This window comes from Vicugna pacos, chromosome 6, assembly GCF_048564905.1.
Source record: "Vicugna pacos chromosome 6, VicPac4, whole genome shotgun sequence".
NCBI classification, from domain to species: domain Eukaryota; kingdom Metazoa; phylum Chordata; class Mammalia; order Artiodactyla; family Camelidae; genus Vicugna; species Vicugna pacos.
In genome coordinates, this window is record NC_132992.1 from 9,600,641 (window position 1) to 9,623,369 (window position 22,729).

Below are 22,729 nucleotides of genomic sequence, written 5' to 3' on the forward strand. Positions count from 1 at the left end.
GGTTGCAGAGTCAAATACAGGGATAATGCAAGCTGGGGTGACACTAGACCAGCCCTGTTCAGGGAGGGCAGCCTCTACTCAGTTTCAGCCAACTGATGTTTGGCAAGAACTTGTCTTCTTAACATTTCAGTTTTCACAGAAAATCTGGCACCTAGGTTTTAACATGAAATCTCCTAACTGTTGAATATCTTCATGTAACTAAGAAAAAAAAATTTTTTTAAACAAAAAATCGAACCAAACATATCTGAGTCTAGTTTGGCTTATGAGCTACCAGCACTTTAAAGCTTATGTATGAAATACTTGTTAAAAGATTAACTGAAGCATATTTTAAAACTTAAGTTTATTTGAGCAAAAATTGATTTGAATCTGGTTGCATCTAATCTAGTAGATAGAAAGGAGCTGTGAGGAACTCTACAAAATGCGAGACTTTTATAGGCAGAAGGGAGTAGAAGCAAGGAGGTTATACGAGGCAAAAAAAAAAATTGTGTTGGTTATTGCAAAGTTACTTTCCTTTAGGGGAAAGCAGGGGCTTAGTGGGCACGTTATCTAACAGATGCTGATCAGATGCTTCCTGATTGACTGGTGTAAGTTTCCATTTCTGGGAGAACTGAATCTGCAATTAAGTTAAATCTTGGTTTGGTGACTTGGGGATTAGCATAAGCAACTCCATTTTGGGCCTATTGTCTTATTTATACTGTATGAGCAGAAAGGAAACAGAGGGGACAAAAAGCATGGAAGAGGGAAAGTTTAAGATGCTTTAGGGTTCCCAAGTATAGACCATTTTGGGTAGAGCAGAAGTTTCATTGAAAGGAGAGGTGAGAAAAGGCTGGACAAATGAGTTTTGTGGAGCACCTTGAATGATCAAATAAAATATCAGGGTTTTAGGCAATTTTTAAATAAATTAGTGAAATGGATCCTATTCTGGCATTAAGAGCCAATAAACATTTGTTGGATATATATTTGCTTAACTCTCCGATGCCCTGTTTTTAAAACTCTTATAACATGTGATTCATTACCATCTTTAAGAATTAGGAAAGATTTAAAACAAACAAATGCAGTTTGATACAGTTACATTAGAAGTATGGACATGGTAGATACTAAATTTTGTCTGGAGGTGAATTTAGTGAAGGTTTTAGAAATGAGCCTGAATGAAACATATGTTTAACCGTGTCTATTCCTTTATATATGAAAGGAAAGTGGCTTTTATTACATGTCTTCTAAATGCGTTATGTTATAAATACCATTTTTTCATTGTTCTCTTTTCCCCAAAAGTGGATTTTCTAAGCGCTTTTCTTCTCTGATTCCTCTTTTATATAGAAAGCAAAATCCTAACAAAAAATTGTCTTAAAATGAATTTTTGAAATTCCTTATGGAGGAAATAAACCGTGGAAAGATAAAAGAGGGGAGTGATATGTGTGTTTTGGAAGACAACTGCAGTTGAACAGCAGCATATTGTAGTGATTAAAGCACATGATTTGGAAGCAGATTTAACTCTGAGTGCTGGCTCTGCCACGTACCAGCCCTTGAGACTTTTGGTAACTTACTTAAGTTCTTCAAGGTTCCAGTTCCTTACTGACAGCCAGCTACTACTGTCACTCTGATTTTTGTCCTTGGTACCTTTAGAAGATAAAGTAGGAAAAGAGCCATGGAAGACAGCAAAGGAGGCAGGGAAGGCCATGACCAGATCACGAAGGCCTTGCATTTCATCCTGGAGATAAAAGGATATATTTTTCAAAAAGCTCACTCTGGCAAAAATGGGGGCAAATGGTCAGGGAGTGGGTAACGTGAGGCAGTAGAGGTAGGTCGGGGGATTTCATACAATGGAGAGCAGAGATGACGATGATCTGCTGGAATGGGAGACAAGTTTAGGCAGTTACATGAATGGTGTTACCACTTACCAAAATAGGGGATTTAAAAGGGGAAAAACCCCCAAAAGTTTGGGTAGGTTGATGCAGGGGTTTGTTCAGTTCGGGACATGTTGGTGTGGCCATATAACTTCAGGAAGGAGTTGCCTAGCATGTGTTAGCTATGTAACAAAAAAAAGCCTGAAATTTTATAATGTGTGCTGTGGGCCTTGCAATATTCTCAGTGCTTAGTACCTCTATTCATTTATTTAGTTTTCAACCTTCTGAGGTTGGGATTACCACTCTCCTCATTGTAAAAATTAGGAAACTGTGTCACAGCTGACATGTAGGGCTGGGGCTTGGGGCACAGGTGGAGGAAAAGTGCTGACAACGTGCTAGGCAGTGGGCTAGATTCAGAACAAGATAGACCCAGGCTTTGTTTTCATGGAGTTTATAGCCAGGTTAATCATAGATATCTCAGAGGTAGTAAAAAAATGATCATGAAAGTGAAGAACGAAAAGATAAAAAAAAAAAAGCCAAGGATAAAGTCCTCAGGCACACTAATATCGAAAGGATAAAGAGAAGGAAAGCCCCAGGGAAGAGATGCAGAAGTCACAGTTTAAAAAGTAAGGAGGAAAGTCAGGAGACTGCAAGGTCTTGGAGGAGGGAATTTTGAGGAGAGAGTGTTAATTGACCAAGTGGTCTGGTTAGATAAGGAGTGTGCAGTGGCATTGATAAGTGTCAGATCTTTGATGGTCCCAGCAAGAGTAGGTTCTCCAGAATGATGGGGATAGAAGCAAACTGCAGTGGATTGAGGTGAGGTTTGAAAGCAGAACCAGAAGTGAGAGAGACTGGAGTGAGATGGGTTAGAAATACACTAAGCAAAAGAAAATAATTGTGTGAATTGGAGTGACAGTAGTGGGTAAGGAAGGATCAGAGGCACAAAAAAGACATTCTTAGGGAAAAATCAATATTTGGTGACTGTTATGAGTAAAGGGAAGAAGAGTGTGAGATGAGTCCACCCTCCATCTCAAGGTGGTGCCGTTATGATAGAGATAATAAGTTAAACATATTGAGTTTGGCCTGACAGTGAGACATGCAGCAGGCAGTTCTTTAGGAGTTGGAAAAATTTAAATATAATTGTTGAAACATTTACCAGGATTAGCTTTAAGTTGTGCTATAAGCATTTTCCTGCAGTATTACTTGTGTAATGTACTGTATACGACCGTATGCTTCCTAGCTGAATTTCTCATTACTAAAATTTAATGATAACTTTTTTTTTACATTGGTAGTATCAAAGCTGTGTATTATTGCTAAGGAAATAACGCTATTAATTACTGCTTTTGAAGGGATGAGTGTTTAAGAAAGAACCATGCTATTTATGTGTTCTTAGTTAACAAACACTTATATGGCAATTGTTACCTGCTAGACACTGTTATAATCATATTACAAACGTTAAATAATTTAAATTTAATTATCAGAACAATCTCATGAGGGACATATTTTATCATTTCCATTAAAAAAAGAAATATTGAGGTGGGAAAGGTGAAATAATTTTGCCAAAGCCACATAGCTTATAAACGGTAGAGCTTGGAGTCGAGGGCAGGTTGTTCATGATGGTATAAGACACAGACATTATACTTCCACGTTTTATCAGTTTCTCATACATTTACAAAATACCAAAATGTAATAAGTTAAAACTTCAAAGAAAATAGTGGTCCAAACATGTAACATTGGAATACCATTCATTATGATGCTGGTATGTAATGTATTTATGTTTTTAAATAAAAAGAAATACAATCTTAAACATAATTTTCAGTGATCACCTTGGTGATGCAAAATATGATTTTCGATATTTTCCAGTTGAAATGAAAGAGAAGGTGCCATTTGCCTCGAGCCACTGAAATTAATTATAAATCATACTGTGCAACACTAAACATGCCACAAAATGGTCTAATAGCTAGAAAATCAAAACATTTGTTGACAGCACTACCAAAACAGTAACAAGTATAGATTATATACATGCAAAAACTATATTTGCATGTAACTGTTTCCTAAGATTGGATTTTATAAGTAGGGGAAAAAAATTCATGAAATTCTGCCATCCTTCCATACATCTCATTATAAATGGACACTTTTAATGCTGATTTTAGAACTTCTGACTGTATTTTTGAGCTTACTAATGTTGGAGCAAAACTATAATTCATTTTTCAAAATGAGAATTAAAGAAGCATACTGTTGACTTATGTTAATGGTAATAACTTGTAAAAAAAATACACAGTAAAAAGAAGTAGGAATTCCAAATTATTAGTAGTATTAATACCATGAATATATTCTCTAATTCAGCCTGCTGAAACAGGATGCCAAGTAGATAAAGACTATCTAATTAAATGCCATCAAAAAGTTCTAGTTCATGAAATAGAAAGTTCTTTTTTTCTTATTTGTCACATGAATATGTTTTGGAACTAGACAGTGGTAACAGTTGCACAGCATTGTGAATTTACTAAATGCTGCTGAATTGTTTACTTTTATTTAGTTAGATTTAATTATTTTCCAGCTTTATTGAAATATAGTTGACATATAACACTGTGTAAGTTTAAGTTGTGTACATGTTGATTTGATACACTTATTACTGCAAAATGATTACCAGTATTATTGACTATAGTCAGAGTCCCCAGAACCTCCTCATCTTGTAACTGGAAGTTTGAACCCTTTGACCAACATCTCCCCATTTCCCCCGCCTCCCAGCCCTGGTAACCACCATTTTACTCTCTGTTTCTATGAGTTTGGCTTTTTTAGATTCCACATATAAATGAGGTCACATGGTATTTGTCTTTCTTTGTCTGGCTTATTTTACTTAGCATAATCCCTCAAGGTTCATCCCTGATGGCAAGAATTCCTTCTTTCTCATGGCTGAATATTATGTATACATACCACATCTTCTTTATCCATTCATCCATAGATGGACACTTGGGTTTTTTTCCATATCATGGCTACTGTGAATAATGTTGCAATGAACGTGGGAGTGCCGATTTCTCTTCAAGATCCTGATTTCATTTCCTTTGGTTATATACCCAGAAATAGGGTTGCTAGATCATATGGTACTTTTAAATTTTTTGAGGAAACTCCCTGCTGTTTTCTGTAATGTCTTCACCAATTTATATTCCCACCAACAGTGCACCAGGGTTCCCTTTTCTCTACATCCTTGCTAACACTTGTCTCTTGTCTTTTTGAAGATAGACATTCTAAGAGTGAGGTGATATCTCATTGTGGTTTTGATTTGCATTTTCCTAATGATGAGTGCTGTTGAGGATATTTTCATGTATCTCTTGATCATCTGGATGTTTTCTTTGGAAAAATGTTAAATTATTCTGCCCATTTTCTCTTTTTAAATATATTTTTATTGAAGTATAGTCAGTTTACAATGTTGTGTCAATATCTGGTGTACAGCACAATACTTCAGTCATATAGGAACATACATATATTCATTTTCATATTTTTTAACCATATATATTTTAGAAATTAACTTTCTGTTAGAGATAGAATTTGCAGATATTTTCTCTCATTCTGAAGGTTGCCTTTTCATTTTGTTGACTCTTTCTTTTACAGTGCCAAAGCTTTTTAGTTTGATGTAGGCCCACTTATTTTTTTTTTCCAAAATTAAAAAAAAATTATTTGTTCTTGCATAATTCTATAACATATAATTCCTATATTCACATAAATGTGTTAAATCTTGACTGCCTATACAATTGACCTTACATATTCAACCTAGACAGTTGAATGATTTAAAAAATAATATTGGAAGAAATATTATAAAGTGAGACTGAAAGAAAAGATACACATATTGGAAAAATAAAATTATCCTTAGTAGCATATGACATAACTGTCTACTAAATTAAACCCCAAGAATTTAGATTTGTGTATGTTGAACCATTCTGGCATTTTAAGGATAAATCCTGTTTAGTTATGATGTTTGATATTTTGATGTGCTGTTGACTTCAGTTTGATAGTATTTTGTTGACCAGTTTGCATCAATGTTTATAAGGCATATTGGTCTTTAGTTTTCGTTTCTTGTTTGGTTTTGGTATCAGGGTAATGCTGGCCTTGTAAACTGAGTTTGGAAGTGTTCCTTTCTCTTTAACTTTTTGGAAAAGTTTGAGAAGGATTGGCATTAGTTCTTCATTAAATATTTGGTAGAATTCACCAGTGAAGCCACCTTGCCCAGGGCTTTCATTTGTTGGATGGTTTTTGATTCAATTTAGCTGTTTGTTACTGGTCTATTCAGATTTTCTATTTCTTTATGAGTCAGTCATAATAGCGTGTATGTTTCTAGGAACTTGGGGCTCCATTTGTTATGTTCTTGTACATCTGATTTTTTATATTTGTCTTTTGTGTTTCTTTTCATAGCTGGTCTTGCTAAGAGTCCATTATTTTTAACTTTTCAAAAAACAAATTCTTAGCTTCCATGATTTTTTCTCTTCTTTATTTTATTCTGTTTCATTTATTTATCTATCTATTCTTTATTATTTTCTTCTGGTATCTTTGAGCTTAGTTCTTTTTCTAGTACCTGGAGGTATAAAAGATAGGATATTTGTGCTCTTTTTCAATATAGATGTTTATCACTATAAACTTCCTTCTTAGTACTGACTTTGTTAAATCAGAAGTTTTGGTATGTTATATTTTTGTTTTTATTTACCTTGAGATTATTTTTGAATTTCTTTTTTGATTTCTTTTATGATTGTTTAAAATTGTGTTGTTTACTTTTAACATGTTTGTGAACTTTACAGTTTTCCTTTTCTTATTGATTACTAGTTTCATTCTATTATCATCAGAAAAGGTAACTTGGTATGATTTCAATCTTCTTAATTCGTTAAGATGTGTTTTGGGACCTAACGTGATCCATCCTGGAGAATGTTCCATGCACACTTGAAAAATGTGTGTTCTGATGCTATTATGTGAAATTATGTGTATGTTTATTAGATCCATTTAGTCTATGGTACTGTTTAGGTAGGCCCACTTACTTATTTTTGCTTTTGTTGCTTGTACTTTTGGTGTCACATCCAAAAAAACATTGCCACGACTAACATTAAACTTTTTCACTTGTTTTCTTCTAGGAGTCTATGGTTTCAGGGTCTTATGTTTATTACGAGTTTAAGCAATCAAAGTGAGTTACTGAGAAACCAAACAGGAGCTTCAAAGAAGTTGGGGTTAAGAGAATTGATAGGTCACTTCAGAGATGAGCAGAGACAGTAGTAAGACTTTTCTCTGGCTGGAGATTTAGAACCGTATGGTTTAGGTAGCGCGCTTTTAAAATGTGTAAGGCCTGATTTGAAACACAGATTTGTAGAGTTCAGAGAAATGTGCCTTAGGCTGTGTCTTTCTGCTGCTTGAAGGTTTTTACGTTTAGCTTCTGACCATCAGCGCCGACGCCGATATAATTACCGCTTGTTGGGACTTGGCTTTTGTTTACTTGGTAGATGTCGTGCACCCTGAGAGGAAGAAAAATAAGAAACCAAAACCTCCGTTCCCTGTGAAGTTAAGAAGTAGCAAGGGGCGCCCTTTAACAACCTTCACTCTCGCATTTTAGCGCAAAGGACCGCTCTCAGCAGCTGTAAAAACGAGCCTTGCACAGTCGGCAGAGTTGCGCTCCGGTCCGTGGGAGGGGCCCCAGGAAACCCCGCCCCTCAAGCCCAATCCCAGCTCTCCGCCGGCGGACAGGAAGCAGCGGCCGGCCTAGCAGACCGGGAACCGGCCCCCGTGCGCATGCGCCCGCCCCTGGGGCGCCTGGGGGAGGGGGAGGGGCGGGAGGAAGGGGTGCGGTTCTGCCTGCCCGTTGGGCGCCCGGGGGTCACGTGGCGAGGAAGGAGGCGGAGGTCCCGGGCTCGGGGGAGGGAGGTAGAGAAGAGGGAAGGAGCGAGGGAAGGAAAGCGGGCAAGGGAGGAAGGAAACGAACGAGGGGGAGGGAGGTCCCTGTTTTGGAGGTGCTGGGAGCTTTGCCGGCCCCTGAAGTGGGGCGAGAGGGAGGTGCTTAGCCGTTTCTCCTGCCGGGGGAGGTCCCGGCTTCCCGTGGAGGCTCCGGACCAAGCCCCTTCAGCTTCTCCCTCCGGATCGATGTGCTGCTGTTAACCCGTGAGGAGGCGGCGGCAGCGGAAGATGGTGTTGCTGAGAGTGTTAATTCTCCTCTCTTGGGCGGCGGGGCTGGGAGGTGAGGCAGGAGGTGAGGCACGACCCCGAGCACCGGGGGCGCCGTGACCACGGCGGACCGCGCGGCGGCAGCGGCGGCCGGGCCGAGTGGAGCCCAGTCGCGCCGCGAGACAAGCGCGTCAGTCAGCCCGGCCGGCCGGCGGCGCCACTCGGGCGCGCAGCGCTCCGCGCTCCCTATTGTCCCCCGCGTCCCGACCGCGTTCCCTTCCGTGGCGGGCAGAGGAGGCTCCGAGCCTCCGGCGAGGCCTTCCCCGCCCTCTACCGGCCGGGCGGCAGGGGAGGCGGGGAGCGTCCGCCGGAGAAGCACAGTCGGGAGGTCTGGGTCTCCAGGCGAGAGCCGTGGAGCCCAGGCCGGTGGCACCATCCCTCCAGCCGGCTCGCTGGGCGCCAAGGCAGGCAGTTGCCGTGGGGCCCGCGGTGTTTGCCAGCCTGGTCCCGCGCTCACCCTTTTCACCCTTCCGCCCCCAGCTCCTGCCCGTTTGCAAATTCCGGAGTCCGCTGCGCCGCGGAGAACCGCCGCGTAGGCTCGTGGGAAGTTGGGATGTGTGCAACCAGGCAGGGCTGTATTGTTCTTTACCGCCCGCGGCGATCCAGACCGACCCGGTTCTGCAGAAGGGCCGCTAGTAGAGGGGTAATAGTGGTGTTCTGCTTATCTGAGCCGGGCAGCTTCTGCTCTCCATAGTGCCCTGCCCCTGCCCGGTTGTTTGGAGAGAGGGAGCAAGAGGGTGTGTTTATGTTCAGTGAAAACATTCTGTTGCCCAGGGGAAAGGGTTTGGTGGGGAGAAAGATAAGCCGGTTCTAAATGTTGTTTGTTCTGTAGACTGCGTTATTTTGGGTCTTGTAGAGGTATGGTCCCGGGGTGACCCAACTTGAAGAGTTTTCTTAAACTCTCAGGTGGAGTAGACATTTAGTGTAGTTAGTGGATTGTGAATACAGTGGCAACCCTCCACCCCCCAAATTGGAGTTAAAGTTTGCTAAAAGCATATAATTTCTTGATTACTCGGGTTTTGAAGATGATTTTTATTTCCAGTGTATTCCAGGACCAGCTGCATCACTTGGTTGTTGTGTAAAGTGCTTTATCTTAGATTAACTTTTTGACTTACCCGTAGTATGCTTAAAGACCTCAAAGTGTGTTTAAAAGCTTTGGATTGAAATTTTTTCCTGAATGCTTTGGATGCTTATAGACTAATTTGATAATTTAGAAAGTATCTGACTATTTCATGTCATGGAATGTTTCTTTTCTTTTTTGTCCCTTTGACTTATGTCTGCACAACCACGCTTATTTTTGTCCTGTGTTCTATTTAGTCTGGATGATACTTTGTAGGTAGACTTCTACTTTCGACTTTGTAGTGTTCATTTGCTAGAGAAACATTTCAAGTTAGGAGCTTCTAGTAGACGTTTAGTTTAAACTGTTGTATGCTACAGACCCTCTATAAGGTGCTTTTCTTTAACATTTGTATTTATGTTTTAAATATGGCTTCTGACAAATTACTTTTCTGTCCGTTTTCACTTTTTGTTAGACACTGATTTCTATGAGATAGTAAAAAGTAAGACAAACCATGTGAGGCAGTTTAAACTACTGAGAGTAGTAGTATATATAATATCTTTTGTTTTTCAAGCGTGAAACAGTAAGAATGGAAACTAGTGTAGCCTTATGGTTGAAGAAAAAGTAAGTTTACTTTTTATCTTTGTGGCCTAAGATAATCTTTGTGGCCTAAGACCCTTGTTAAACAAAAGTTTTCTAAATTCAGAGCTCTGGAGTCATCTACAAAGTGTAATTTTGTATTGAACATTGGTTAAAAGGCTACTTACTTTTTGATGTTTGTTTTAAGCAGAACTTTTTCAAAAAGACTAAGAACTCTTTCATTTTAAAATTAGTGGTCAAGATTGTAGCTTTTGGGTACGTGGAGATACTTGTAATTTTATTTAATATAATATTTTAATCTACAAATCAGAGCTATTTATGATCTGGTTTGTAAGAAGTTTATATGAGAATGATATGTAGAATAGAATACATTCATATTCTCATATGAGAGAATGAATATGTTTGTGTAGATTAGGAGACACTGTAGTGGATTTTTAGGTACTTAATCCTTTTTCAGTTGTTTCCCCCGTCCAATTTGTCTGTCACTATATTGCATTAGTTTTTCTTGCACTTAATGTGAGGGGTGGGAAGCTGGAAAAGAGAAGTAGTGTGTTTAGAGTCATAAAACTTAAACTTTCCTACTGCTCTCCATTTCTAGCACATGTCCCAGCCTATATTGTATTTGTAGGACGATACCATAACTTTTCTAGAGTTCAGTAAGTGTCTATATAGACATGTACTCAAATATATGTAAGTGCTTTTCCTTGTTATTTGTAACCATATTAGAAATGTATTGAAACTATTGTGATTAGGTATAGCCCAATGAATTTTTATGTATGTGTGAGTATTACTTTAAAAAAAATATGTTGACAAGTTATTGTCTTTTCTTTTCTTCCTTAAAACAAAACTAATTGGTGTGTTTGAGAGGTCAAAAGATATTTTAACTGTAGCAGTAAATTCAGTTCCATAATGTTCAGTTTAATGAAATCGTACTTTAAATGAACTTTAGATTATGACATGTTTTTTTACACTGAAAAATCTGGTATAAATGCTTTGTTCCATGCATTACATAGAAATTTTTCTGGAAGTTTGGCTAAAAGTTTTAAAAATATCAAAGCTTAAGCTATTTCACTTATACCAGCAAGTCTGTGAAATTAATAAGAGACAGACTTTTTGTCTTTAGCTTTAAGGGACTCTGACTCTTCAGCTTTTTAACTTGAGATTGATAATCCAGTTAGCTGTATCATTTTAAGAAGGCCCATTTCAAGCCATCCCCTACATTAACAGTATCTTCCCTGTGTATGTATAGGACCTCTGAGTAGCAGAGCTTGAGGGAAATGAGCATGACAAGCATCTCTCAGTTTTCTGATCTCCTTTTTATAACTTGTTTAAGGTCTTTCAGAGTGTTTATTATCTGGTATCTTTTAAGTTATACCTACAGACTTGCAGGGTGGAGAAGTCAGTGTAAGGGACATTTCTATAATGTCGGCTGTGTGTCTGATACTATGTTAAAAGTTTCAATTTTCAACATTTATGAGAGAGTGGTGATATTTTGCATTTGAAGAAACAGGCTTGAAGAAATAATTTTTCTATCATCATCCACCTGCTAAGTGGTAAACTAGACATTCAGACCCAAACCAGTTTGATCTCAAAGGCAGAGCTTTTTATTCATCGCCCCCTCATACCTTTTTGAAAGCAGTTTTCATGTATTAGCCTAAAGGTGGCCTCTGGACTGAACCACTTAGAGATGTGTTTTGTTTGATTTGCAGTGTCTAAGAATTTCAACTAGTAATCAACATTAAAAAATTGAGAACTTTCTCTATGAGGTTTATGGATTTCTGGATTTTTAGGGATGACTTGAAAATCCAGTCACTGGTAGGCTGTATTCCCATCATTTGGAGCAGAGTGGAAGAGTAGTAGCTTCCCTTTGTAGATCGGGCCTGTGCAGTCAGCGCGGTTCCCCTCACCCTGACTGGTGATAATGCTTAGCCTGCTGCACTAATTTTTTGTTACCTGCCTCAGTCCTTGTAGGTATATTTTATTTGCATCTCTGCCTCAGGTTCACCTTGCATGGATGACTCCAACCTTTAAAAAAAAAAGTTTTTTGGACTGTGACCACTTATCCAACTTCTAATATATTGTTTGTAATTCTTAATTTTTTCAAAAGTCCTAAAAATTTGTTAATAAAAACTGTGGCATATATAATACTTTTTATCCAGCATTTGGTTATTAGATATTTTAAAAATCATTGTTTTTATAATAGTAACAATTTGAAAGTCCTAAAGAATGATGATTATAATTTTTTCACATCTCTTCATCTCAGTCAGCAAATAAAAAACTACTTCTTTTTTAACTGGGATGAGACTCACACACAAAAAAATGATTGAAGATCGTATAAATAATTTTTTTTCTTGTAAGAATGGGTTATAGAGATACCACTTCACACAGTCAGAATGACCGTCATTAAAAAGTCCGCAAACGATAAACGCTGGAGAGGGTGTGGAGAACAGGGAACCCTCCTACCCTGTTGGTGGGAATGTAGTTTGGTGTAGCCATTACGAGAAAACAGTATGGAGATTCCTTAAAAAACTAAAAATATACTTAGCATATGATCCAGCAATCCCACTCCTGGGCAGATATCCAGAGGGAACTATCCCAATCTTCATAGCAGCACTGTTTTCAATAACCAAGACATGGAAACAACCTAAATGTCCATCGACAGATGACTGGGTAAAGAAGTTGTAGTATATTTATACAATGGACTACTACTCAGCCATAAAAAGAATAAAGTAATGCCATTTGCAGCAACATAGATGGGCCTAGAGATCATCATTCTGAGTAAAGTAAGCCAGAAAGAGAGAAAAATACCATATGCTATCATTTACTTGTTGAATCTAAAAAAAAAAAAAAAAAGACGGAAGTGAACTTATTTGCAAAACAGAGACAGATTCACAGATATAGAAAACAAACTTGTGGTTACGAGGTGGGAAGGAATAAACTGGAGTTCCAGATTTGAAGATACTGAATACTTAACATAGAATAGATAAACAACAAGTCTTTACTGTACAGCACATGGAACTATATTCAATATCTTGTGGTAACCTATAATGGAAAAGAATATAAAAAGGAATGTATGTATGTATATGTATGACTGAGGTATTAATGCTGTACACTAGAAATTGACTCAATATTGTAAACTGACTATACTTCAATTTAAAAAGAGTGGGTTATAAATATAAACTCTGCTTTTGGAATTAAGACAATGAAACGGAATAATAAATTCAACAATAAGCATTTTTCTAACATTGTTGGTAGACGACAGGTTTGGCAAAGAGAAGATTGCTGTGTAACAAGTCTCTGGGACCAGACTGTAAAATTTTGGCTGTTTTTGATGAAAGTTTTTCTAAGAGTGTTACATATTTACTGTGTCCCTAAAATGGACAGGGTTTAATATTTTCTTAAATGGTTGAGGTTTAGTATAAGAACAACTCATTGTTTGGGGCTCTCTTGTAGTTTCTGTTTTTAATTTTTCCAGAAACAATTGAAATGGACATTCTAAATTTACTCTAGATGATCGTGTTTCTTATTCTTGTATCTAGTTTTAATAGTATTTCCAACTTTTTGGTTAAATTTCCTGGTTTTCTTGCAGACCTTGAGGATATCACCTTCTCTTTAGTTGTTTATAATATATTTTCTGTGGGTAATCGTACTTGACATTTGCATGTAAAGTGGAATAAATAAGCTCTGAATCTTCTGTGGAGTAAAATATGTGAGCTTTAGTAAGTTTTTTGTCGTTGTTTTGTTTTTTAATGTTTGTTTTGGCTTTGTAGAGTTTAGTGTTGAGATTGCCCTGTTACTTTTGGAACAATTGGGATGATGCAGTTGGGATGATGTATTAGTTAAAGTGAGGCTAAGTAGAATGGTGAGAAGAAACTGATGAGTAACCAGAAAGACACAGCAAATAAAATGCACATTCCTTAGGCTTCAGGTGGATCACTTCTGAAATTTGAATCATGAGTACTCTGGTTCTAAACTAATATACTAGGTTATTGATTTTAAACATACCCTAAAATGTCCAATTATAATATTCTCTCCAGAAATGTAAATTATCAGTGAAGAAAAAGTACTTTCTGTATTTAAAGGTAAGAATTAGATGACAGAGTCTCCTGATACTGTGTTTTATTGTTAGTTTGTAGTAAGTAGCTGCTGTATATTACATTACAGTTTTGGTGACTTGATGATTCATATGAAGTTAAATTTATTGTCTGTCTTTGAATTGTATTACATTCTAATGGTCAGGAAGATTTTGCCAAAGTTGGAGGTATATTTTTAGGGTGGCCTAGCTTCAAATGTAGTCTGTATGGAGTATCAAAAATGGAGTTTGTGTAGAGAGATTTGAGGGCAGGGCAAGGGCAGTCTATAACTGCTGCAACTGCTAACACAAAGTTTGAATGAGAGGCCTACGTGGCCGCTAGTTGCAGGAAACAAATCGTAGATATGAAAGGTTGTGAGCAGAGAAACACATGGTACGTTCAAATCTGAGCTCCAAATCACAGGGCATACACTCCAGATTGTAGGACTTGATTTATATTTTGTCTGTTTCACATGGGCAACTCTATGTGACATGCTTGGGTAAAGAGCCCCAGGTTTGTTTGTTTGTTTTTTTTTAAAGAAGGAATTGATTTATTTAATGATCGTTATTGATTCTTCAGGAAACTCTGAAGTCTACTTGTTGTGAATAAAAATCCAGCATTGTTAGTCCTAACTTAGTTTAGCTATCAATTTTTGTACTAGGGAAAGGAAGCAATGCTAAGGATGAATGGAAAATATGGAGCAGTCCTACCAGTTAGATTCCTATGAGGGTAGTAACATTGCTGTCTAGTAGTGTGAAGGCCTCAGTTTAATGCTAGTGGGGACAGTCCTGTCCTAGCTGGGCTGCGGGAAACAGCAGTACTGAGAACAGTTCTCAGGGAATGGAGATTCCTTTTGATACTGGGAGAATTCATCCTGAAGCTACTACAATTCCAGCTAAACAATGTGAGAACATGTACAGTGAGAGATTGCTGTTTAGTCACCAGAGTTTATTGTATGTCTGTGACTCTAGGAGTCATGATGCCACAGCCTAGAGTGGGAAGAAAAGTAAAAAACACAGTTTGTCAGAGTAGACAGAAATGCCAAGATATAAAAATAGAGTTCTAAATATGTATTGTAGTTGCAGTTGAAATGAGAATTTATTAAGCTGGAAGGACATCAGCCAGTTGGGGAGAGCTTTTTGAGGTAGAAGGGAATGGCATACAGTCTAGTAAGGGGCGTGTAGGTTTACTTGCCTGGAATGGAGAATCCAAGGCAGGAAATAAGGAGAGATGCTAACAGGACGATGATAACTGACACTCTGATTATTCACATAATAGGCCATGATAACCATGAGGTAGAGTATTTGGAATTTTGGTTGGTTGAGCAGTTGGGATATGATACAGTAAGAAATAAATTAGCTGCTTGATGAACTGGGTGATTGAGTCCTGGACTAGGGTAGTGATTGTAAAAATAAGTAAGGGTAGAACAAGACATTACATGGAAGAAAAACTGGTAAAACTTGGCAAATGTTTAATGTGAAAGTATCAAAATTTCTTGAGGGCTCACTCTCTGGGTTGAATTTGGACCTTAGAGGCTGTTGTATTGGGAAGAGTTTGATTTTATAGAACTTTGAGGACCTCAGTCTTTGAAGTTGAAAATGTCTAAAATTCTGAATCTAGATAGGAGGTTATAGGTTAGCATGTGTGTCAAAGTCAGATTTTATCCTCCTTGCAAGCTAGAACTTTTGTTTGGGGTTGGTTAAAGCTTTTGCACAGTCCTTCAGTAATCTGTGGCTAGTCGTTTGGGAAGCTTTGCTCCAGATAGTTGGGATGTATAAGTTTGGTGAATTTGGAGCAGAGGGGAGAAATTAGATGTAAAGATACATTATCAACTATATTTTTCCTTTACAAGTATATATTTACTCTCTTTAAGTTGAAATTAGAATCTTCAGTTCAAGAATATGCTTGATACCATTGATTCATACGTGAATTGTAAAATTCCTATTTCAGAGACCAGTTGGGGGAAACTGTGATCTCTGCATTTGAGGCAAATGTACATGTATGATTTGTGGAGCAGAATTACCTTTCCATTTATCTCTTCTTGCATCGATGATGGCAAAGAATACACACATACACATCTTTGAACTTTGAACTTTGGATTTAGTTTTCAAAAGAATACAGATAGAATCTTATAATTAGGAATTGAGTGGGATAGTAATATACTACTACTTTTTCTAAGAAGTAGGCTAAGTTTGTAAAAATGCTGAAGAGACTGTAAAGTGCTTTGCAAATATTGCTAAAATTATATTGCTTCCAGACCTAGTTTCTTTTGAAATCTGTTAGTTACAAAATATGGATAAATAAACGTATTTTTAGAAGTTGAAACACTGGAACATCATAACCAAACATCATCTAATAGAATTTAAAAATTCCTAATTCCTTCTCTAATACAGTTTTATCACTTTTTAATATTCATCATTCAGTCTTTTAGAATGCCTGTTGTTAAGAGTTTACATCATAGTACTCATGCAGTTTTGTATCATTTAAAAAATTAACCTGTATTAAAAATTTATATGCAAAGCAGACCCTGAAGTATCTGTAAGTAGCCTAGAGATAGTTCTGGTTGTCACAGCTGGAGGGATGCTTACTAGCATGTGGTGGGTAGAGGCCAGAGGTACTGTTAAACATCTTACAATGCTTAGGACAGCCCCCCAGCAACAAAGAACTGTCTGGCCAAAATTGTGTCGTGTTGAGGTTGAGAATCCCTGCCCTAGCAGAGATTTGTCTGTTGTAGTTGTCTTCTTTGTCGTTTTTGTTGTTGTTGTTATTTCCCACAGCTTGCTGTCTTAATTGATTACTCAAGTTTTATAAGCTTCCCATATTCTTATCCTGTTGAAGCCTTCCTCTTCCAGTGCTTTATGCACGGCAGTTATAAAAAATTTAATTTCCACGGCTGCCCATTCTTCTCTTCATCTTTGAGTTTGTGTTTGGGAAGAATATCCGATTCTGTTAATTTACAAAAGTGATTGAATGATGGCCCATGAGGATTATCTCAAAACCAGACCAAACCAGTTGCTTATTAACCCAGAAGAGTCCTGGATTAGAAGGATTTTAGTTTCTGTGGGGAAAGATATTTTAAGGCACTTAACCAGCAACTTACTCTGCAAATCTGTCTTCAGAATTAGTTCTACTCAGCTTCAACTTTTCACAATTTATTTTCTTCAAAATTATCATTCAGAAGTCCTCAGACTTCATATCTTTCTCATAACTCCATCCCTCTCTCCCCTTATTGTCATCTGTAACACCTTTAGCAGAATTGTTTTATTTACACATCCGGATTTCCTGGAGAGAGGCAGAGGCAGATGGTTTGAGGTGTAATATGGGAGAAGGGTTTAGGATATACTGCAGGATGTGGGATAGATAAATATCAACATTGGGGTAGTGACTAGAGCCATTTTGTGTGTGTGTGTGTGTGTTAGATGGGTTGAAAGTTACAGTCCTTTATGTGGGTCACTACTGTCTGTACTTGTGTCTGCACTTACTTGAAATGGTGTAAAGGTGTTTCACATCAGCATGGAAATCTAAATTATGTACATGTTTCCACTTTTGGATTTTTAATATATATTTTGTAAGTGGTTGAAATTTAATATATTCAGTATTAAATTGATGTTTTATGTCTTTTGTGATTGATTTAGTTTATAATTTATAGTTTATTATTTCACTTTGAGCCAGCTAGCTTTATTATTTTTAAATATTTTTTAAGCAACATTTTTTTAAACTTTGTTTTTAATTTTATTTATTTTTTATGGGGGAGGTAATTAGGTTTACTCATTTATTTATTTTTAGAAGAGGTACTGGGGATTGAACCCAGGACCTCATGCATGCTAAGCATGCACTCTACCACTTGAGCTATACCCTTCCCACTATTATTTTTAATTCTTAGAGACTAGCTTGTCTGAAAAAGTGGGTGTGTTGGAATATGCATATAATTGTAGACACCCTCCTATCTAGAACTTTCTTTTGTAGCTCTTAGGTGCAGATATTTGTAGAAAATAATTTGACTAGTTTCTAGTGAAGAAATAGATAATGTAGCTAGGTTTGAAGTCACATTGTAGAAGTTGCTTTTCCAAGACTGCAGTAAAGGCACTTAAGTATGTTGCTGAAATGTAAGACAAGATTGTTCCTCGAAATCTACCTTTGTCATACAAGAGAACAGCTTTCTTCGTGGTATTTAGTGCTTTAAGATCAGAGTGAATACATAAATGTAAGAAGCATTGGTCAACACAGTGTGATGCCTAAGACATGGTTGATGACTCAAGTTCCTTAGGAAGGAAATACACATTTATGTTGGAGAAAATGCTCTTGGTATCTGATTTTAAAATTATACAAGTGAAAAGGCTGTACAAAACACCTTGATTACAAGTAATTTTTCTGAGAAACGGGAATTGTGCCAGCCTTAGCTTATTCTTACGCATTCTCTCATTTATTGTAATTGAGTTTTTCTGTCAGTAGGGAGATCTGTAATGTCAAAAGATTTTTGCAGATTTTCTTTCTCTATTCATAAGATTGTATGATCAACTTTCTTTCATATGAATAGGAAAAAAAATTAAATTTATTTCTTATACAATACTGCTATCCCACACAAAGATGATCCTGACCCACCGTCAGTAAGGTGTACTCATTGTCTTTTCTCCTCTGATGTTAATGAAATTTTCATTCTGTGTTTTTTGCCCTGTTATATTTAATTTAGATTGGGACAGAAGATTGTAGGCTTTAGATTTAGGAGTTAGGAAGGAAGCTTTTGTTTGCAAGCATTCTTGGGAAGTAAGATGCTATCTACCCATGGCATATAGAAAATAATCATAATGGCTAGCATTTAGGGCATACTCATTATATTCCAGGTTTCCAGATTGATTAACCTGGGTTAGGGCATTTGGTGTATTAACTCCAATTTCACAATATCTCTGTAGGGTTCTGTTACTCTCATTTTATAAATGTGGGAATAGGATCAGGGAGGGTAACGTATTCAAGGTCAGAAAAGTCCTTTAGCTATTAATTGGGGAAGCCATGATTTGAATGTATTCAGTCTGGCTCCAGAATTCATGCTCTTAAAAACTTAACTGCCTCTAAGAAACATATGCTTTAAAAAATATAATGAGGTTGTTAGACTCTACTTCTGTACGAAGCTTGGATCCTTTTACAATCAGAGCATGATTTAGGCTCTTTATACTTACAGTATTTGACCCATTTGACTTTTGGTCAGTCAAGTTCTTTGCAAGGTTTTTTGTTTTGTTTTTGTTTTTGTTGTTAGGAAGTGCTTACAACTAAGAGAGGAGGAGCAGCTTACAGAAACATTTTATGCACAATGCCGTTTCAATTTTGTCTTAGATAAATTTATACATTCATTTTTTTAAAAGCTGAGGACGGGTAATAAATCTCTGAATGGTGAGATATAGGTTATGTCTTTTACAAAAGTACTTATTGGAAAAGTAATCGCTTATGTAATTGTGTAATCAAGTAATCACAAAAGACATTGGGAAAAAAACCCCATTTTTTAATGGCAGATTACCTTTAGTAAATACCAGTATCCTGGTGTCTTTGGAAAAAGTTACAGGAAATAAAATGCTTTTCTCGAATTATAAAAACAAAGAGACCTCCTGAGCTCTCCAGTGGCAAGGAGACCAAGTTCTATTTTTTTCTGTTTTCTGCTGGTCATTTTTCTATTATTCTTGTATGTACGTATGTAGGTGATTTTTTGGTATTGCTTTACTTTTCCCCCCAGTTTTTCTTTTTAACTGTGAAAATAACTTACCTATTTTCTCCGTCTTATAGGTACTATCTAATTATTTTTCTACAGTTTTACACGTAAGCATTTGCTTGATATACTATGTTTTTTCCTAATTTTTTATCTTAAAAACTTTTATATTTTCTAAAAGGTTGGTAGTATATATAGTCCAATGAACATCTGTATACTTTTCACCTAAGTTTACTAATGGTTATTGTTTGCCACACTTGTTTTAGCTCTCTTAATGTATATTCTTTTTTTCTTCTGAACTCCTAAAGTAAGTTCATACCCTTAAATACTTCAGTTTGCATCTTACAAGGTTAAGGACATTGTCCTTACATAACCAAGAAGATTGTTTTTTCTTTTTAAGTGTGGGGATGTTCAAATTTCCCACGGAGCTTGTAGGTACTAGGCACCATGTGAATTTATTTTGTGCTTTGTGAAGGTCAGATTCCTGGCAACTACAACTAAGGACTGGAAAGTAAAATGCTGTTGGTATGCTTTTCATGTATAGATAAAGTAATAGTAAAGAAAGAGACATTGACAGAACAACCACACTGCAGGATGGAGCATTTTATATAAGAACAATGGCATAATAACATAATAGCCTAGAGGTTATCACATCATTATGACCTCTTAGGATAAAGATTTTAATAAGGATGAGCCTGGCTGAAGAAGATGCTAAAGTAGAGGAAAAGAAAAACAAACAAACAAGTAAAACCCAGTACTGTTTCAAATGGAAAGATATTTGGTACATAAATAAACTTCAATTATCTAGAATTTTCCTCAGTGGAACCTGTCATTTTCCTTTGATGTCAGATTACTACCATCTTACTGTACTCTAGGTTAAATGTATTTTGTTTTCATCATTGTCAGAAAACAGATCTGTTTTCTCCATTGTTAAGGTCTTTACATGATGAGAACATCTTTAGTGAGTATTATATTCCTTACTAGAAGGGAGAAAAGGAATTAAAGGTTGCCATCCTTTGAGTCCTTCCTGGTATCTTCCCTGTGATTCATTTGGCCCTGCTTGGATAATATGTCAGAGTGATAAAAGAAGTTCCAGGTCCGTATTCAGGGACTACAATACAATATTTGTTTTTTTTTCATTGTTCATTGTTTTATTTTATTTACTCTTGATTCGTAGGCTTTTTTTTTAATGCCCTATTGATTAAAAATATTAGGTTGAATGGGTTAGAATTTTCTGTATAAAAACTTAGTTGCTATTTTTCAACTACTACGTGTTCCTATTAAAAAATTTTTTTAAAAACTTAGCAGTTGTCATTCCCTGCAAAAATTAGACTAAAAGGAAATGTAGATGTCTTTATGATTATCTGATTATGTCCAATAAAAGTTGTAAACTTTACTGTGTTATTAACATGAAACTTTATAAAAAGCCCGTTTTCATTTTGGGGTAGATTTAGAATCACAGAAGGAAGTTTTGTACTCTTGGTTAGGTTACTTGCCCTCTCTGTGCCTCATCTTAAGATTAATTGTACTTGTCATATATGGTTGTTTTGAGGGTTAAGTGAGGTAATATATTCATTGATTAATTAAGCCATAATTTAGTGCATTCTTACCTGTTAGGTACTGTACACTATTTTAAGCACATTAATTCATTTAATCCATATAACAACATTATTAGGTACAGATACTGCTGTTTCACTTATTTTACAGACAGGGAAAATGAGACACAAAGAGGTAGGTAACTTGTCCAAGATCACTCAGCTAGTAAGTGGCAGAGCTGGGATTCTAACCTATGAAGTTTAGTTCTACTTATAAATAAAAGCTAATGCTTGCTAAACTGTTAAAATATGAAGTAAGATGTTGACTATGTACTTCCGTGGTTACTGAAGAACTTAGTTGCAACAGCAGTATGACAGTTACAGCACTGTCCCGAAAGTCATGCAAATTGGTGCTGAAAGTTGCATGGGTAATTGCAGAGACCAATATCTGAAATGTGCTCATAGCATCAGTGGAAGATTTTTAAAAACCTTATCTAGTGAATAGATCTATAATAAATTTATTTTTAACCCATTGCACTTTGCAAATGCTAGACCTATTAGAAATTCTGATACTTCTTGGATGAGTATCATAGGATCACATTTCCTGATGATTGATGCATGGCTCTCTTAACAGCAATGTACAGGCTGTTTTTTTTTTCTTTATAAATATAAATGAAAATGGATATTTCCATGGAACATTGAGTGGATTCCTTAATTCTTACGGCAAACATTTATTGAGCATTTATTTTCTTTCTTACTCTGTTCTAGGTAATGAGGGTACATCATTGAACAAATCAAAGTCCGTGTTCTTATGGAACTTATGTTCAAGTGGTGGAGGGATATGTCAATAAATAATAGTGTGAAGAAAGATAAAGCAGGGTTGGAATGAGTATGATAGGGACATAGGCTTTTAGATAGCATGATCAAAGAAAGCTTTTGAAGAAATTGAGTAGGTATCTGAATGAAATGTGGCAGCCAGCCCTTCTTTGAGGGAGGATGTTCCAGGCAGAGGGACAGATGTTGAGGCTCATGTGGCTGCAGAGTAAGGGAAGAGTGACAGAAGATAAGGTGAGACAGATATGGGAGTGGAGTGAGAGAATGCAGGACCGTGGTCAGCCTTGTAAGCCATGGTTAGGATTTTGAGCAGTTAGGAAAACTTGAGAAGGTTTTGAGCAGAAGACTGACATGATATGACTTTACTTGAATGTTATTACTCTGGCTGCTGTATGAAAAATAAGACTGTAGTGGGGCAAGAGTGGAGGCCAATAATTTGCTATGATTTTTGACTGTCTAGAACCTTTTGAACCTTGCTTTGTTTGACACATTTTCAGTCTTAAGAATTTCATCTCCCTAATTTAGACTCCCCAGCCCTTCATTTGCAACTAGGACACAGACATGTAAACTAGTCTTCTTAAGTAGGCTCCTCTAATCAGAAGCATCACTGGAGATCTGGATTCTGGATGAGCAGACATGTATGCTTGCTGAAGTTTGCCAGTAGTGTACATCTTTCAGACAGTTATGACAGATTTCCCCCTAGTTGTTTAAAGCTTGTGTTTGTGGTACAAAAGTGGCATCGGAGAGGCAGGGCTCTCCACTAGGGTTGGTGTTTTTCACAAGATATTTTGGGGGTAATTATGGTATATACTCCTGCTTCTGGAAATACCTGGATAGTCTTGAGGAAGATAAAGGTGGGGAGGGTTCCAGTATTACTGTCAAGTAATAGAGTAATACTT

The 22,729-nt window shown here is 36.9% G+C and overlaps 1 protein-coding gene across 2 annotated transcripts in view; it reads left to right on the top strand.

Moving 5' to 3' along the window:
* Positions 1-7,565: 7,565 nt before the first annotated feature.
* The window catches only part of ADAM10 (ADAM metallopeptidase domain 10), a 109,672-nt gene continuing 94,508 nt past the window's right edge, over positions 7,566-22,729 (top strand). Inside the window, exon 1 of one of the 2 annotated variants that reach the window (XM_072962338.1) lies at positions 7,566-8,049. In XM_072962338.1, coding sequence (XP_072818439.1) covers positions 7,998-8,049 — 52 coding nt within the window. In that variant the 5' untranslated portion in view covers positions 7,566-7,997. Of the gene's footprint in view, positions 8,062-22,729 lie in introns of both variants that reach the window. The other variant, XM_072962337.1, reaches the window with a different exon arrangement.